The sequence below is a fragment of the Nanorana parkeri genome, unplaced genomic scaffold (assembly GCF_000935625.1).
Source record: "Nanorana parkeri isolate BGI_ZX_2015 unplaced genomic scaffold, ASM93562v1 scaffold884, whole genome shotgun sequence".
Classification (NCBI taxonomy): Eukaryota; Metazoa; Chordata; class Amphibia; order Anura; family Dicroglossidae; genus Nanorana; species Nanorana parkeri.
The window spans coordinates 193906-212750 of record NW_017307152.1 but is presented as its reverse complement, the minus strand read 5'-3'; the positions used below and the strand labels follow the sequence as shown (position 1 = coordinate 212750).

At 44.3% G+C, this 18845-nt stretch overlaps 1 protein-coding gene across 1 annotated transcript in view; it reads right to left on the bottom strand.

Annotated features, from left to right (window-relative positions):
• The window catches only part of CFAP77 (cilia and flagella associated protein 77), a 161543-nt gene that overhangs the window by 50916 nt on the left and 91782 nt on the right, over positions 1–18845 (bottom strand). The window contains exons 3-4 of the mRNA XM_018565753.1: positions 15253–15352; positions 12680–12899 (exon numbers count right to left, since the gene is read on the bottom strand). Coding sequence (XP_018421255.1) covers positions 12680–12899; positions 15253–15352 — 320 coding nt within the window. The remainder of the gene's footprint in view (positions 1–12679; positions 12900–15252; positions 15353–18845) is intronic.

Sequence of the window (18845 nt, the reverse complement as noted above, 5' to 3'; positions counted from 1 at the left end):
CCGGAATTAAAAGCTTAAAGGGGTTTTCCACCTTTTGTTGACCTTTATAGGTTTGTACTTTACCTCATCTATATATTTTAACTTTATTTTTATATAAATTCTTCATATTTATAAATCTTCCATGTTATTTATTTATTGGGTGGAGCTTTCCTTACTGAATTATGTATCCAAGCTGCTAAAGAAGGTCTCACAGTTTGGCTTTTCTTGTACAGTTGGCGTCCTATTTATTGTTATGTATATAGGTTTCTTAAGCTACATTTTTGTGTATATAAGTGTAAAGCTATGGCCAGTCGCACATGGGATACTGTGCATGCGCGTGGTCCTGTCTTTCGCATTTTCGGGAAACGCTCGCAAGTGCGCAGGCATGTGCAATGGAACATACGCGCAGAAGGCCAGCGCACAGGATGTGACAAGCTTCCCCTGATGGATTGGCCTATATAAAAAACAGTCTACCCTGCTTATAATTGCTGAACAGACTTTCAGCTAGTGTTGTTGTTACTAGTACTCTTTTTGATTGCCTGCTTCCTGTGCCTGAACTAGGTTGTCTCTGACTCCTCTTGATCGTTACCTGCCTTTTGACCTCGGGCTGTTCTTGGACTCTGCCTTTGCCTCCTGCCTTTGTACTTCGCTGCCCAACTAGTTTGACCCTTGACTCGCTTGACTACGCTCCTGTTTCCCATCTTGGTACTTGGCCGTCCATCCGGCTTGACCTTGGATCTATATGACCTGCTCCTGGATTATTACTCAGCGCGGTGTCTGTACACCAATTGGAACTTGTGCTACTCATTGCCCTCTCACTCCCTGCCTCCATTCCCAGGGGTGTGGGACAAGAGACACAAGGGGAGCCGCCTCACCTATTCGGTCTCAAACCAGGTACGTGATAATAAGGAATCCTGAATTTCACGTTTAAAGTCAGCTAAATTGAAAATACTGGACTGGTAGCACATAAGCCACTACAGAGTTTCCCAACTGTTTATGTATGAATTGACCAATGTTCTGGTCAACGTTCTCTTTAAAGCAGACTCATACTGTAATATACTTACTCGTGTAAGGAGTCCAGCGCCGCCCACTTCTTTGACGTCACTCCTCCCCGGCTGTCAGTTTCACAGCTCACTTGCCCATGGTCTCGGAATCTGATTTTCTTAAAGACACCAGTTTTCTCACCATTGTACCTGGGTATCCATTGAATTGTCTCTCTATTGAGGAATCCTGTGACACCGACGGACACCAGGGGAAACCCTTCTCTTTAAAGTTGTCAGGATCCAGAGCACCCCCAGGTGGTGCTGGAGCCAGGTCCTGCAGTTCCTGTGCTCGCCTGCGGGTGTTTCCAGCAGCCAGGGACTGTAAGGAACCTGCAGCTCCAGTACTCACCTGCGGGTGTGCCCCAGCTGTGACTGATCATCCCATCACCTGGTGCTTCCTGGGAGGGTATTTAGGCCCTACCTGCAGTCAGGAAGCTGGCTCAGTATTGCGTCGCCTGCTCTTGACTGATTCCCATAAACCTGAACCCTGCTTCCCGAAACCCTGCTTCCCGAAGCCCTGCTTCCCGAAACCCTGCTTCCTGAAACCCTGCTTCCTATCTGCAGACCTGTCACCGACCCGGCTTGTTACCTGACCACTCTCTTGGATCCTGTTCCTGTACCGTGCTGCTGCCCTCCTGTTAACGACCCGGCTTGTACCTGACCACTCTTCTTTTATCCTGAGGCCTGCCATATATCTGCAGGCCTGTTACCCCTCCTTGTTGCTTCCACCTGGCTGTAGGTGTGTGTTTGTCCCAACGGTGGGTTTATTACATCACTGCTAAACCTGTGGGGAGTTGAGGGGGTTTGTAGTTTTGTTGTTGTGTAGCAAATAAACTGTGTGCATAGAACCCTATCCTGTGTGGGCATATTAATTTGGTCATCCTGCGTGGTTACCTGCATGAGGTGTGAGGACGCCTGTGCATGGTACCCTGACAAAAGTGCACTGTATTGCGTTTCCTGACTACCCTACACTGCTAAACAAAGTATACTTTATCTCTTCATATTTTGTAGCCACCTATCAGCATACACCTGTCACACGTGGCAACTGCCTACTTAAAGTGGTACGCATGTAGTTCCGCTTCTTCGAGAGGACCCAATTCGGGAAATCATTCTGTGTTGGACATTACCAAAGAGTAGCAGTTAGATTTTATGAAGTAATACAGTTCCATGACTTGTATTCAAATAGATTATTACCTTAGATTATTACCTTATCATTTATGCCTAATCACCTAATCACGGCAGTTTAATTCCGTAGCTGTGATACATCGAGAAACGAAATTCGGTGAGAACCATTAAAAACATTGGGTGTGTTACACATACTCAAAACCTAAATACGATCAACTATTATATTGATTGATGGTGAATTATATCCTAAGAAACTTATGTTGTTTTTGGGGTTCTTCCAGCTGGTCAAATGACCAATGCCATTGCACTGGTCACATGACACCTGCAGCAGAGACTTGGGCGAGTCATGCTCAGCTCACTGCCCTTTCATAATTAATAGCTTGCAGTAACATGTTTTTGATGTGTTTCTGCATGAATTTATGCAAGCTTGGAGATCAAAATGAATGCAAAGTGATGGAAAAACATTCAAAATAAGGGTTTTGTAATGGTGAAGATGTGTTTATAATGCATGAAAGTAGACTGATTATCCCCCTGCTTTTCTAGCTACTTACCTGGAGCTGGACACTGGTTCTCTGATACCCCTTACTCACCAGTCTAAAGCAGCAGTTAGACTGAAGAAGATGACAAAAAGAATACAGAGAACACTTCAAGTTTGAGAAGCCTTCTCAAGATGGCACCAGGATGCATGGTGGCACAAAACCGGCAACAGTGTAGGGAAAGAACACAGCTGCAGAACTGGAGAGCTTGGATTAATTCATAGCCATGGATATTTGCCTCTGCCTTAAGAAACCTTGGGTGGCAAGAAAGATTCTGAAGGTATAAAATAACTGACGACCAGCCTATTAATTCATGACTGCTCTGTGTAATAAAATATAAGCTGCATATGATGTGCTGTGTCTAGGAGCTGTGTAAGTTCACAGAGAGTAGTTCAGAATCATGGGGATGGAGGTCTGTCATGCAGCTACTAGACGTACCTGGCTCTGTCTATCTATCCAATACAATACATATGTTTTGGGCTGCCCTTGCAAACCAATTAATTTTCGATTGGTTTCTGAAATCAAATGTGTTGATGTATCATAGCCCTTGTTGGAAAACAACATCCTTTTGCATACCCTAGTCCAAGCAAAGTTGCCGATCACTGGTAGCCATAGAGCACAGCTCTGGCACGACAGCTGAATGGTCAGATTTCGTGTTGAACGCCAATGATAATCAACAGCAGGGGGGTGGGCAAGTTTAGAGGTCTGAAACTTTCTGAAAGTTGGAAAAGTCTTTGCCAAACAAGCTAGGAAGGGAATGGATAAAGGAAGAGTAAAGAAAACAAAGCAAAAAAAATGTAAGCTGTACACCATTTGCAAGCCTGTAATGGAATAAAGGCTGGATAAACCATACTTGATTTAATAGTTCCTGAGCCTCATATTTCTTTTAGAGGCATTTTCATTCATTACTTTAAGAGCCTAATTCCCCATTAACTGATTTACAACAGCATTTTTCCATAGCCGGTTGACCGCCAATTTCAAGTGTGTTCAATGTTTCTTTTTCTTGAAAAAAATGACACTTAGCACTAAAAGTGGAGCACGGCCAGATATTTCTTGAAGCCATTTAACCTCCATTTACTAAGGAATAAAGCAAAATTGATGCTGATTTGGCTCTACTCGGGGGATGCTTTTGATCCATAAAATGCCTCTTTGGCTGCAATTTGCCGCACCGGGCTGTCACATCACGGAGGCGCAAGCCTGATAATGATAAACCTTTATGGCCAGTCTGTTTGCATCTAACAGCAAAGTAATGTAACATTTTCATTTGGCTGCAATTAATGTTAATGTCGGCTATGAAAATTGTCATTAAATACCATTTTAAAATCCATTCAATTTGCATATGCAAAGCCCATTTGCTATCAGGTAAAATACACAGAGTGCTGCGTCTTATCTTTTAATCGCAAGGCGTTTTGCTGGCCGCCACCGTTTTATAATGGATTTTTAGCGGTTTAACTGTATCGTGTCCGAAATGGCTATTGATATATTTTTTTAGGGTGGCAGCAGCAGCGCTGTCATTGGATTACAGTCAGGACAATACTCTGCATTAATGCTGATGTAAGAAACGTGTTCTTTATTGACTCATGCAGCATTTGCTCCCTACTCACTGCTGGAATTATAAAGACAGACCCGGAGATAATAAGCGGAAGGGCTACATGACTGTGGGGAGAAAGGGTTAAAGATGGGGAAACATTAGCAGATCATACCTGATTGGAGGTGAGGGTCGGGTGGTAGGGAGGAGCTACATGGGAATGAGCTGCTGGGAGTCTTTCTGGAAAGTGGACAGAGGAAGCAGGTTGTCCCAACCGCCCCCTCTCTTATTCCATGTTGCTGGCGATTGTCATTTGTATGTGTTTGCCATGGCAGCTTGAGCTTAGGGGGGTCTGAAAAATGTGAGCCGCTCACAAAAAAAGGGGGAACCATCTGGTGGTATGGTGCTTCCGCCAGTGGTATCAGTTGCTGACGGGGGCTAAGCCCCTTGGGAGGTCGGGAATGGTTAATGCTGGAACTGTCCTTGTGTCGGTGGGGGGTGCGGCTGGGGACATGGAGTGGATTTAGAAAAGGCTTATTTTGGCTAATGGACACCAAAGACGCCTTCTCATAACAACAGTCATTAGGTTATTATTTGGTATGTTGTTTCTGGTTATTATGATTGGTAACTGGGATTTGTTATATGGTTAAATAAAGGGCTGCTGTGACCGTTGAAATCCATGCCGTGCAGCCCGTGTGTTTAATATGAACTTAAAGGAGTGATTTCCACTCACGTCATAGTTCTAAGCCGACCTGTGGCAATGAGACTGTCACAGGTCGGCTCAGTAGATCGGGAGGTGAGGGAAAACATACCGGGTTCCCTCACCTCTCGATCCTGTCACGGCTCTCTGCCGTGACAGGGGGAGGGGCTGGATTCCCCTCTCCCCGCTCCGATCTGCCAGCGCTGACTGGCGGAACGGACGGGGGAGGGGGCGGGTACAGCTGGCTCTGCCTCTAGATAGGCAGGGCCAGCTGTCACTCACGCAGCTGGGCGGATCCCGTCATCTAAGTCGGGATCCGCTCCAGGTGCGGCGTCTCAGTATACTGCGAGCTGTAGCTCGCGGTATACTGAGCTTAGGGTGACGGGAGGACGCTAGTTTGTGTCCTCCCGTTACCCCAAGGAGAACTATGGGGAAAAACACTGACCCCATAGTTCTCCTTTAAGAAATGGGGCAGAACTGACGAATTCATTAGTCATGAAACTCATTAGTTAAAAACACAAGATGAAGAATTTCAGGATCACGTGATCTCTGTATTGTCCTGGGTGGGTATGTGTAATCAAGTGCATTAAATTTACGGTTGTGCCCAAGATCCACAGATCTTCATTTACAAATATGTATCCAATCACTTTTTGCCTCTACAAGCATGTGCATTTGGGCAGATGTTGTTGAATACATGTCTTTAGGGTTTCTCTGACAACTGGCCAGACATCTTCAATTGCAAAATTGGGGTCCTGGCACTCTTCAGTCTGTTGCTCTACAGCTGACCAATTGCCTGGGAAGATCCATAGATATCTCCACTATATGGCCTATATCTCATTCTGGACGATTGCCGATCACAGACCAGCATGTAGAAGAGTGCACGAAATTTGCAGCTGTAGATTGCCCGGATCAGGGGCACATAGATAAGTGTAAAGCCCATTATTATACTTGTCTCAATTCAGAGAACTTGTCACCCTGGAGTTTCTTTTAAAAACAGTGTATTCAATCTGCCACAATCGCATTAAAATACAAGCTCTTAAAAACAAGATTAGTTGAAATAACTAAAAATGCTGCACACTTCTAATTATGTTCCTTTGAGTGGACGAACAGCCAATATACTGTATACCTGATAACACTTACAAAATATGTGCCCGCCACCTTCTTCACATTACACTGATTGACAGCACAGTTTACCGCTAGTTCACCTGGCAACTCTCAATGTATCATGGAAGCCATTGTTTCAGACCTTCTCAATCATGAATCCTGGAAGGTTATCCCATACAGGAATCCTGCAAACTGTTACCTTTTGCTTGTCAATAACCATCATGATCCCCCACAAGACAGTGCCTGCATAGTTTTGACGTTGGGTTTATTTGGCAGCCAGTGTTACTTCCTCGCACTACTGACACCAATGTAAGATGCAGGCTTCCTCCCAAAGACTACCAAGATAAGGGGCAGTTTTTATCCAACTGACCACCAAAGTAGGGGCCAGTCTTCATGCGACTGACAGCAATGTAAAGGACAGTCTTCATTCCCCTGACCACCATGATAAGGGGCAGTCTTCCTCTAAATTACCCTAATGTTTAAAACACTCTTCCTCCTTCCTCCCACTAAACACCAAGGTGAGGGACATTCTTCATCCCACAGACCACCAAGGTAATGGGCAGTCTTTATACCACTGACACAAATGTGAGAGGCAGTCTTCATCCCCCTGACCACCAAGGTAAGGCGTGGCCTCCATTCCCCTGACCACAAATGTAAGGGGCAGTCTTTCTCCAACTGACACCAATGTATGGGGCATTATTCTTCCATTGAGACCAAAATATGGTGATTTCTTCATCCCCCCGACACCAATGTAGGGAGAAGTCTTCCTCTCACTGACGCCAATGTAAGAGGCATTCTTCTTTCCACTGAACACCAACCCAGGGGCATTCTTTCTCTCACTGACACCAATGTAAGTGGCAGTATTCCAGACCAGCGCACTCTGTATGTTGTGGGTACATTACATACTCCTCACCTTTACACACTTCTTAATCCTGAACAAGCAGCAAAAAGTTAAATCAGGACTCATATATCTGCAAGCCTGTTTCAGGTCAGTGATTCTAAATGAATTGGATCTAGCTAGGCAACTATGATTTGAGAACAAGAGGTCAGCAATTGGCAGGCTCCATATTCTGTATGTACAAGTTTACTATTAACATACCTCAAGCATCAGACCCATCAAGTGGATGGTATTCAAAGCACTGTAGCCTAATAAAGAGCAGTCTATAGCATTAATAAATGAACAGAGAGAAGAAATAAAAATATAACCAGCAAGGAAAGCAGCTTGGTAGCTCTTCAGAAACCATACTGGATACATCGAGCCAAAAATAAAAAGGAGAATTCTAGACAAAAAATGTAAGACCCTATTGAGGAAAAGGCGGATGATAATGACTGACTGGTCATGGTGGACTGGATAATTCACAGACACACACACAAGTTTAGGGTGACATCTGAATCCCTATGCCTTGCACTAAACACCTTGGTCCTTGTACATCACACAGTCATTGTTCGATAATTGTTCCAACTCATGACTTAGACATCCCTTACTGTCCCTAGCTGAGCCCAAAAGTGTCCAGCTGACTCTCCAGCAAACCTGTCCCCTATGGAGTAGGTCATATTGGAGATCATATTGGAGATACCTGGACATCTGTTTTTATTTCTGTCCGTGTCCCCGTTAAGGAGATTTGCTCTCACTATTTGTCTTTGTTACCATTTCTTCTGAAAGTGACAACCAAAATTTTGGGTTGTCATCAGAAGAATAAATGGGAAATATTTCAAAGGGGACACTAGTTCTGGTGACCCTGCTGACAACTGGGCATTTTTCTCTCTTTGGATGGATATTCTCTCCCTTCCTGTTGTGGAAATTGGACAGAAAGTAAAGTGAAATCTCCCCAATGTGACACAGATTTCAAAATAAAAGCAGACAGGAATTATAACTCTTCCTTACTCCATCCAAAACTAAAAACATTGTTTGGGTCCAGTACTACTTTAAACGTGTAGGCAATACGCATTTTCCATTGGTCAGAAAAGTAGAAGCTCTGTTATTGTTTTTCTTAGTAGTTTCTGTGGTTTTGAAGACATTTTTCCTGGCTGCTCATGGCTCACCCCTGGATATCTGTTGTTCCAAGTCTGATAAATAGATAACAAGGTCATTTTAGTGCTGTAAACATGCTGGCCAATCTGTCGGCCCCCTCGATGATAACAGACCACCTCTGTGTGCTCTTAGCTAAAGTGCCATGCTTTGCCTTAGAAGTGTTAATGTGAGATGTTTGGCCTCTGTGACCCAACAAGCAGATATGAAAGAACATAATTTTGGGGTGTGCAGTTGAACATGGCTGTAAAGCACTTTTCAGAACGGGACCCTGGTGAGAAATTTTCTGGGCATCAGGAAGCTTTTAAGAGGCAACCTATGAATGTATTTACAGCGGGGGTAAAGGAACCCATCAGGGCATATTATCTTTTCAGTGTTGCCAATCTGGGAATAGATAGAGAAAAGTAAACAGGATTCACACTGAGAAAGATAAGATGCCTATCACTTTAAAAGCTTTAAAGCAACGGAAACGTGTTTTAAAGGGATATTTTCATTGGTGTGTCTTGTTAATAACACAAAAATGTTTTATTAAAGTGGTTTTCAAGTTTGAATGGAAATAATGTTAGTGACTTTTTGTGTGTACAATGAAAATGGGAGCTTCTCTTTATAGGACTCATAAGTCTCAGCACCACATTTTAAGTTGATAAACGATTTTGGTGGCTTTAAAGAAGAACTCCAGAATGTTTTCAAATTAACCCTTGCAGTGGGGCTACCCCAGCACTGCAAGGGTTAAGTGTTCGTTTTGGTCTAGTGGTCTAGGTAGCAAAATATAGAAGAAATACTCACCTGATCCTTGGTCCTGTGGCGGTCAGTGCTTACTTCTCTCCCCCTCCACTCCTCCAAGATGTGATGACGTCAGTGGTCCTTAAATCACCAGTGCCCGGGGAAAAAGAGGCTGAGGGACCAGTTAGGACTTGTTCACACTGAAAGCGGTGCGTTCCAGAGCCGTGGCCGTTGGAACGCACCGTGATCGCTAACGAAAGCCTCGTAGGCAATCATGGTGCGTTCCAGCAGCTACCGCTCTGGAACGCACTGCTTTCGGTGTAAACAAGGCCTTAAGTATATCTATTTATTTCAGCCCCTAGACCAAAACAAGCCCTTAACCCTTGCAGTGCTGGGGTAGCCCCACTGCAAGGGTAAATCGTAGTAAATCCTGAAGTTCCTCTTTAAAGAATATCTAAAAAAACACATTTATTTATAGAGCTGGGAATAGTTAGGATCTCTTGTCAGTTATTTTAACTGTTTATGTCCATTCACTTCCTGTCCTAGAGACACAACAGGAAGTGAGAGGAAACCTTGCCAAAGCGAGATAAACGTTCATATGAAAACTCTCTCCGGAACATTCAATAATTGCATCAGAGACTTGGTGATTGTCTTTTTTTACATTTCGTTTGATTTCTGTTTTCATTCAACATCCGATTTTGGAATGAATGGAGTTTCCTAAACGAAAGCCACATTCACTGTTAGAATTTTGTTTGGCAAAAAATGACCATGCTGCTCCTTTGATTTTTTCTTGGTCACAGTGGTTGAAATCTATCAATGATTTCACCCTATCAACGATTAGAAAGTTGTCTCCCCCACTGGAAGGTTTCCCTCACCTCCTGTTTCAGTAACAACTGTGAAGTTTTGGCAGTTCCCATAATTTTCTGTCTTTCTGACTCTAAGACAATGGTTCTCAACCTGTGTAACCTTAGGACCCACATTTTCCTTGGTCATTAAGTCGCGACCCAAGTCACACGGCATTAGGGTACCGCGCGTTCTGGTGCGAGTGTACGAACTGTGGGCGGGAGGTGTGTTTGGGGTAATGTTCAAATGAATGGCAACACAACACACCTCCAGAATGCATTGCAGGTGCGATTGCGTGGTACCGTTACCGTACATTACTATGCAATTAACACACTGTACGATTGTGAACAGACCCTCAAAAACACTCACAGACATACACAATCACAGACACAATCTCACACACTTACAGACATTCTCACACATACACACTCCAAAAAATGTTGCATTTTTTTTTTAAGGTCCACCCAGTCTCCCTACCTTACGAGTACTGGAGTGGATCCTCAGCCTGGGGTCCAGTGTGGGCCACTATGCTGTGGCGGAACTCCATCCATATGAGCATTGCTTGTACAGCTCCCTTGTGCACCCTGTAGAGGTGGCGGGAGCCAGAATGCGGTGTCACTCCGGTTCAGGCACCTCTACAGGACACGTGATGGAGTTGTAAGCAATGCACGTATGGATGAAGCTCCCTTGCGGCCATACTCAGAGCCCTCTCCACCTCCAGCTGACACTCGGCGCCGGGCAGCATATTTTGAATGGCTGCTTGGCGCCAGAGCTGACAATGCTGCGCTATGGGGAGGCTGAGGAGCCTCTCGCCTAGAAAAGTGGAAGGCACACAGGGACCCACTGAACACGGGGTCAGCAGTCACATCAGTACAAATCTGTGTCAGCCAGGTAGCTGATGTAAATATACATATAATGATTTTTAAATGGAACCTTTTATTTTGCACATTAAGGGCAAAGTGACAGATTCTCCTACGGTAATAACTCCTTCCCTGTCCTGCTGACCTTCCCCTTTGCCACATTCCCCCACCATTCCAATAGTCTATTTGAGCTTTGGTAAATACCTGGTACTCCTTGATATTGGGGCACATCTGACCTTCTCCCTATCTCTTCCAGCATAAAACGCTTGAAACTGAGAGGCCAATCACCAGGCACCAAACACATTCACATGGGGTAGGGGAGAAGGTCAATAACCCAGTGAAAGCTCCAACACTGAGAGATGCAGAGGAGCTCACACAGGGATCTCAGGCCTCTTGCAGGTCTGAGGAACAAGACTGTGGTGAGAGTATCACTAGGTTGAAGAGTGTCAACAAAACCTGTTATTCTGAATAAATGAGCAAAGTGACAGATTCCCAATAATAGAATTCTAAAATGAATAATGCATTCTAGATGACATTTTTCTTAATACAACAGTAGTAATAATAATCTGATTAACACAGCAGACAGATATTTTGGCTGGCTTTTTGTCAACGGTAATGCAGCATCCATGGGTTAGTGTGGTGTAGTGCACTAAGGCAGTGGATCTGCGGTGCTGTATACTTTCTGTTCCTGTTTTCAGTTCGCTGGGGTGCATCAAGGTGCAATGGGGTGCAGCAGTCCATTAATCTGGTGCCTTAATGCAACAACCGTTAACACAAGGGATAATATGTAGCAATGCCTGTGTCACCCCCCGCCCTCTCGCTTCGTGGAAAACATTTTTCAGCTAAACTGGTCCTGATTCAGAAAAAGGTTGTTGACCACTACTATAGAGGACTACAAGTCACAACAATACATTATACAGCAATGCAGAATGGCTTCGGCTATAGAGGACTGCAACTCCCATCGATATTTTATACAGCGTTTGGAATTCTGCATTGCCGTATAAAGTTCTGCTAGAAGTTGTAGTCCTCTATAGCCGTTACCATTCTGCATTTCTGTATAAAGTATTGCTGGGAGTTGTAGTCCTCTATAGCTGATGCCATTCTCCACTGCTGCAATGCAGAATGGCACCAGCTATAGAGGACTACAACTCCCAGCAATACTTTATACATAAATGTAGAACAATTCCATCAGTTACAGAGGGTTACAAACAATGTGACTCACGGCACACGTTGACCGTCCTCGCGGTGGGAACACATGCAGCAGGGAGAGGTGGTGGGCTCTGAAATCAAGTGTCTGCTGCTCGTTCCTCCTGGCCGAGGCCCCAGCGCTGCCCCAAAGTGTGCCTGCAGGCTGATATGATTTCGCCTCCCACCAGCTCTCTCCTCACAGCCAGGCGCCCGCCGCCATCTCTTGCCACTATCCTGGAGCAGCTGGGGCCCCAGCCTCCTCCTCCGCTGCTGGGGCCCAGCCTCCTCCAAAGCAGCCTGGCACTGCGGGGGCCCGGCCCAGCCGCCTCCACCTCATGTGTCACCTGTACTGCCAATACCCATGTAAGACTTCAGGGCTCACCAGGACCCTCACATGAGTATTGGCTGTCCCCCCCTGATGGTGGCCCTGCTCCCCAGCCCCTGCTACCTGATTGCCCTTCTGCTCCTGGTCACTGGAAAGGCTTTAATGGGTTTAAACCCCCCTTGTCTACGCACCTGGTAGTGACAGCTGTACAGATTCTTCTCCCCTCGGTCGCTCTGTGGCTGCAGCAGCCAAAGAGGAGAAGAATGTGAAGCTGTCACTACTGTGTGCCGGCTTAAGTGATCAAGAGCGGCGATCACTCTTCTCAGCTCTCTCCTTTCAATGAGAAGAGTGATCGACGCTGCAGCGGCCGTTTTCAACGGGCACCTGCTCAGTCCCCCTTCTAGTGTTCCTCCCTGCAGAAGAAGTTGGGGACCGGACCTCAGTGGGCCCCTCAACTGCCTTGGGCCCCGGGGCGGTCGCACCGGCGGTAGTTCCGCCCCTGCTGTGTGGTAATGTGCATGTAGTAACAGAGAGCACCATGAAATTGTAAAGGGGACCTCAGCATTTACTTTTAGTAAGTGCACTGGGATGGCCTGCCTTAATATCTACAAAAGAAAAGGAGGTAAGGAGCTGCAATAAAGATAAACATGTCCATAGCTGACCTGGAACAAATTGGCAATCCACTCCAGCACTTACCTGTTGGGGATGCCAAAGGTCATGCCGGGAGGTATGGGGAGGGTTAGATCTTTGACCCGCCTTTCATTGGGGCGCCAGATGTTGTGAGTGTTGCGGAATGTTTGATGTTCAGCTGCTGTCACGAGACCAGATTTTACAGCTTCACGGTTGAGGGCAACATAGTGACGTTCTAATTTTCTCTGCCGGGCTTTTGCTTCCACCACCTGCCAGTGACCTATTGCTGATTACAGAGAAAAAGAAAACACAAAAACAGAACAGATTTAAAAAAACAAAACAATTTCAAACCATTTAAGTATTCTAAAGCAGCAGAAGGCAGACAAAAAAAACCCAAAACAAAACCATGCAATCAGTGCAAGTGTCGGCTGAGCCATTCATACCCTTTCGCGGGCAGAGCCATTTTTGCGCGCATGTTAAAAAGCACATTTTAGGCCTAAACATTACTTAACACCCCCCCATTAATAATATTATCTGCAAAAAACAGACACCCTGTAGAATAAAAAGTGGCAATTGCAATTTTTTATGTTGCATGATAGCGCAACTGTTTATCAAACCCAAATACCCTTAAGTTCATTTTAATGCACATAAAAACAATATAAAACAATTGTTTGTTAACATATAAAAGAGGAGGTTGCACTGAGTAAATAGATACCAAACATGTCAAGCAGACAAACTACGGTACCCAAAATTGTCTATAGACGACACTTTAAAAGCTTTTACAAGTCATCTATTTGGAGCTAATCCTGAATAATGGCCCTGGTATTATTGCTCTCACTCCAGCATACAGGGCAATATCTAACATTTGTGGCGCAATCATTGTATTCGATGTGTGTTTGCATCAGTATGTGCGTGTACAAGGGGCCAGGGGACATTTTTTGGGGTGTCAGAGCCCCTGGAATAACTTTGGATCTATCAGTCGGATTTACACATATAAACAGAATACAATAGTAGCCGGGAATCTGCTTACAGGCACTTACTGCCACCAACGGGATACGCCCAGCTGCGTGACTGACAGCTGGCTCTGCCCATCTAGAGGCAGAGCCAGCTGTACCAGCAACCTCCCCCGACCGTTCCGCCAATGAGCGCTGGCGGATCGGAGCGGGAGGGGGGAATCCAGCCCCTCCCCTGTCACGGCAGAGAGCCGTGACAGGATCGAGAGGTGAGCGAACGCCGGTATGTGTTCGCTCACTGAGCCGACCTGTGACAGTCTCATTGTCACAGGTCGGCTAGAACTATGAGGTGAGTAAAAAGCACTCACCTCATAGTTCTCCTTTAATTATAAGTAACCCTACAAATAAAGTAATGTGTTTTTTTAAATAAAAATGATTCAAATGTAACCCCTATTAACCGTAAATCAACTCTTTTCTCCCCTATAGATGCTTTTTTGTTTTTAATTCTTATTCGTCTTGTTTTTGAAGCTTTAAAAAAAATACACAACATGTAAAAAAGCCGTTATTTTATGTGTAAATAACTTCTCGAAGCTCTACACCAGAAGAATAATATTAATGTTTGGGTTTTTTTTTTTTAAATGGGACAAAATTGTAGAGTAAACATTGTACTTTTATCTACAGTAGCATTCATTGTTTTAAAACTATCACTGGCCAATTTATAAAAAAAAAGTTTTGTTTTTTATTACTCCTTTTTGCTCACAGATTGTATATAATCTAAAATAATTTTTGCAACATAATAAAAATTAACCCTTGTTTGTGTCAGGCGGTGCCGCCGACTCGCAGCGGGTGTAGGAACCCACTGGCAGGAAGTGGACCGGAAGATCCAAGAGAGAGGTACGAGAGGGCAAATCCAAAAGGGGTAGTCAAGTCCAGTCCGGGTCAAGGCAGGCAGCTAAGGTTCAGAAGCGGTAGACAGGCCAATGGGTCGGTAATCAGGAAGTTCGGCTGAGGGTTCAGGAAACGGCAGCAGGAACAAATAAAGGGGCTAGGTGATCACACCATAGAGGTGGAATAACTCAGCAACAAGCCAGGGCTCTGACCAGGTTTTATAGCAAGGGGAATCAAAGCCACTCCGTGGTCACCAAGGCAACCTGGAGGCTTCTCCATCCGGGAGCCAATGGCAGGAAGAGAGGGAAGGAAGGTGTGCACTGGGAACCTCCCCCAGCTAGGTCCACACATGACGGCACTGATGGGCACAGGCACGCTACTCGCGCCCCCCGTGTGCAGTCTGTCTACCGCCGCGCATCTTGCGCATGCGCACCTGCAACCTCGGCGCCAGGAGTTCTGCCAAGCTGAAGGAGCCCCCGTGCCCTGTAGCGTACCCGGCAGCCCCGAGGAGAGGTGACACCTCTTGTTCCCTGACAGTTTGCCCCCCAAAAAACCCAACAATATACAGTATGTATTCCTTTGATGTCATAAGCTCATAGGTAATGACAAAGTTATTGCTTAAGCAGGCCCACAAAATTGTTCTGCTCCATAAGGAATATATATACTGAAAGGAATATATACTGTGGGAACTGAAATGGTTAAAATGTCTCTTGCATCCATCATACAAAAAGTATTACAGTTTGCAATTGCATTGTATTTGCTAAGCTCTGCATATGCGTAATAATCCCAGTGACATACCTGCAGCCACACCTCCTTCTTTCAGAAAACTATTCAGCCCATAGGTAAAGTCCGGTCCAGGTAAAGAGAAGCACCTTTTCTTCGTCTTTCCAAGTTCTGCCTAATAAAACACAAAGAAATCAAGCAACGTGAAATGTATGTTTCATTTCAGGAATATCTTTACAAATAAATTGATTTACTTTGGGTAGAGGGAAGGAAAGGGAACAGAAGCTTTTGAAAAGCAAAAATGCGCAAAAAAAATTGCGCAAAAACTGCAAACTCCTATGTGTGAGCCTAGCTTTAATGTGAAGATACAGCACTCCCTATATCCGCAGAAGGAAAATAGAACTTACTGGATCCATCTGGGTGAACACCAAATGATGACAAGCAAAAGCATGAGCAGAGAAGACACGCGCCCACCCAAGGAGCCTCAGTGTATCCTGGCATGCAATATTTTCTTTTCAATGAAACCCACTACCTCCAGGTACAGGGAGTGGCAATAGGCACACGATGCGCGCCCTCTTAAGCCAACCTCTACCCGCTAAATGCTGACAGCACAGAGCTGGGCTGTGGCCAGGAAGAATCCATAAAAATAGTCGGGAACCACCCTGTCACCTGTGCCCACCCCCTCCCCCATCCAACCCTCCAGTCAGTGCCAGAGGTACCGGGGCGAGATCTAAGGCGCTGACTCCTAGTCTCACCAGATTTGGAATGCGATTTGGCGATGTCACTACTGTGCTGCTCACTGTTCTTTTTGCTGGAGAGAAAGATGCACCTGAGAACCTGCTGTGCAAGGATATCCCTGCATTGGTGCCATCCATTCTGTAGATCTGTAACTCCTGCATCTCTCATGCTGCTTCTTGATCATTCCCCACCAGTCATCAGATCTCCAGTCATCAGAGGGTAGCTGGGACGGACTCCCTGATACCCCGACTGGATTACTCCGCCTGTTCCCTGGGTGCTGAAACCAGAAGCAAGTGAATATAGCATGGGCTTACCCCAAGAATCAGACAACACTGACTTTGGAGTCAAAACATGAACTGGTTTATTGAAGAAAGCACACAGAGTTTATACCTCACAGAATCAGATAAGTGTTTAGTGTCTTATTTCGAACAATTCCCTCCCCCGGACAGCCGGGTGCCTGCATTGGAATTCCTTAACCCCTTCATGACTGAGCTTGTTTTTAGTTTCTGTTCGTAAATGATTGAGACACTTTTGAAATTTTTGCTGTGTGATTCTTCCACGTCAGTAATATACTTTCTTACAAAGTGCACCCACACATATTATATATTGTTTTTTAGAGGACAGATAGGGCTACATATTTATATCACATATGTGTGTCTAACGCCTCACTTAAGACAAATAAAATATAAAAAAAGAGGAAAAAATGTAAAAAAAACCAACAGTTTTTTTCCCAGTTTTGATTTGTAGTATTTTTTAAAAAAACCTGCACAGCTAAAAAAAAAAAATTCAATAAATACATTAATTTATTTGTCCTTTATTTTTAATTTCTTTTCTTTACACTTTTCACTATTTTTTTTACACTTTTCACTATTTTTAAAAAAACTTTTAACATTTTTATTTTATTTATTAAATTATATCAAGCAGTCATCGTAAATTAATCTCACTATTACTGCTTGATAAATTAATACATTTTTGGTTATTATTAGCCTGTTTAAACTTCAGAACAGCCAATAATAAGTTAGTGACACTGATCCTGCAGCAGTTCAGGATTCAGCTGTCACTATAGGTTTTCTGAACGTTCCAACAACGATCAGAAAACTGAAACATTCTTCTTTCAGGAATAGATACATTATGTATCTATCCTGAAAGTGACAAAAAAAAAGCCAGTATACGATCCGAGAGAGATAAAGTATGTCTAGATCTATACAAGCTGTCAGAATGCCGGCTTTTGCCGGCATGTTTGCGGCTCTGCTTTGACTGTCAGACACCCGATATTAAGGTATCAGGTGTCTGAAAAAGGTTAACCCTTTTATTAATGAATGCCTCTATACTGAGGCATCCATTAATGAATGGTAACCGCTGATTCTCAGCGGTTACCAGCCATCTAATGCAGCAAATAACTCGTCACGTACAGTGTATGTGACGAGTCATTTGGTCCCTTTGTGGCGGGACGTACAGTGTACGTCTCCCGTCATGAAGGGGTTAAGCACAGACACTCTTTGAACATAATGAATGTCCTTAATCAGATGAGAGCTTGATCACATCAACTTAAACAATGCCCACTCCAGACAGCCTGCTGTCTTCACAAAAATACATTTAGCAGAGATGGTTTAAGAAAATAGTGACATGCTCTCTCTCTAGATAAAATATTAAAAACAGGCAAACAAAGTTCTCCGGGGTAATAAATCTCTGAAGCCCTAGGTCTGTCACAGTAGCTCTGACATAAAGAAAAAAAAAGACCTACCTCTGCCAAGATGGTTGCCTCCACACGAAGACAAAGTGTAGAACAAGGCATAGTAAGTAAGTAATGGGGAAAGGATCAGCTGTAGGAAGAACGCAGGCAATACCGGTACTTAATTTTTTGGCTTACTTAGGCACTGCTTTCACAGTTTAGGTCCTCTTTAAGTTGCCCATGGTAATGTGATATGCATATCACTCCCGCACAAAGTTCTCTGTATTTCCGGAAGGCTTTAAAACAGGGGTAGCAAACCTCCGGCCCTCCAGCTGTGGTGAAACTACAAATCCCATGATGCATCTCTCTTCGGGAGTCATGTCTGTGGCTGTGAGAATCTTGCAATGCCTCATGGGATTTGTAGTTCCACCACAGCTGGAGGGCCGGAGTTTGCTACCCATGCTTTAAAAACTCAGCAACACGGAACCCTGACCCTTTAACATCATCAATTCCAGTCTTTTCCCCAGACAACCACAGCTAGGTTGATCCTATCCCCCTGCCAAGAACTTTGTTCCAGATAACTAACTCTACACTAGCTCAATGACTCAAATATTATTTCCAAAATACATTTCTGTATTTTATGACAACGTTCTGTTTACACTTGTTTGCATGCCGTTTCCTTCGCGTGGGCTACCGAATGTATTGGCGTTCCTGAGGAAATAATTATTTTCTATTCATTCAGAAAGATCAGCGAGGGAGAACCAAGCAAGACGTTCCTGGTAAGAAGTTACGCACTGATACAGACGTATCGTGCTATATACTAGTCTAACATGCACTGAGGTTTGTTTAACAGTTATCTGCCGGTAATGGAAATTACCCAGAGTCCTTAGAGACAAAATCCTTTAATTAAATTTGCCTTTCCTGATAAATTTCCCCGGGGTACCGAAGAGTTTTCCTTCTTCGTTTCCTATGGATATATTATGGCAACTTTGTAAAAAAAAAATTAAATTAAGTAGATGTTACTTGAGCCATGCCTGTTGAATACTAAAGTGTTAGCTCCTGGGATACCATGATTAAAGACACTTATTATATGCCTGTGTAATTGTCTATATCTTTATTTTCCAAAAGAAGTTAAGAAACTATGTCTGTAAAGGTTCTCATTCATCCAGGTCACATGGTATATCTGTAAAAAATAAGTCAAGGCAACTGGACTTGCTGTATTTTTCTTGAAGACGTTTCACTGGCCATCCAACCCCCC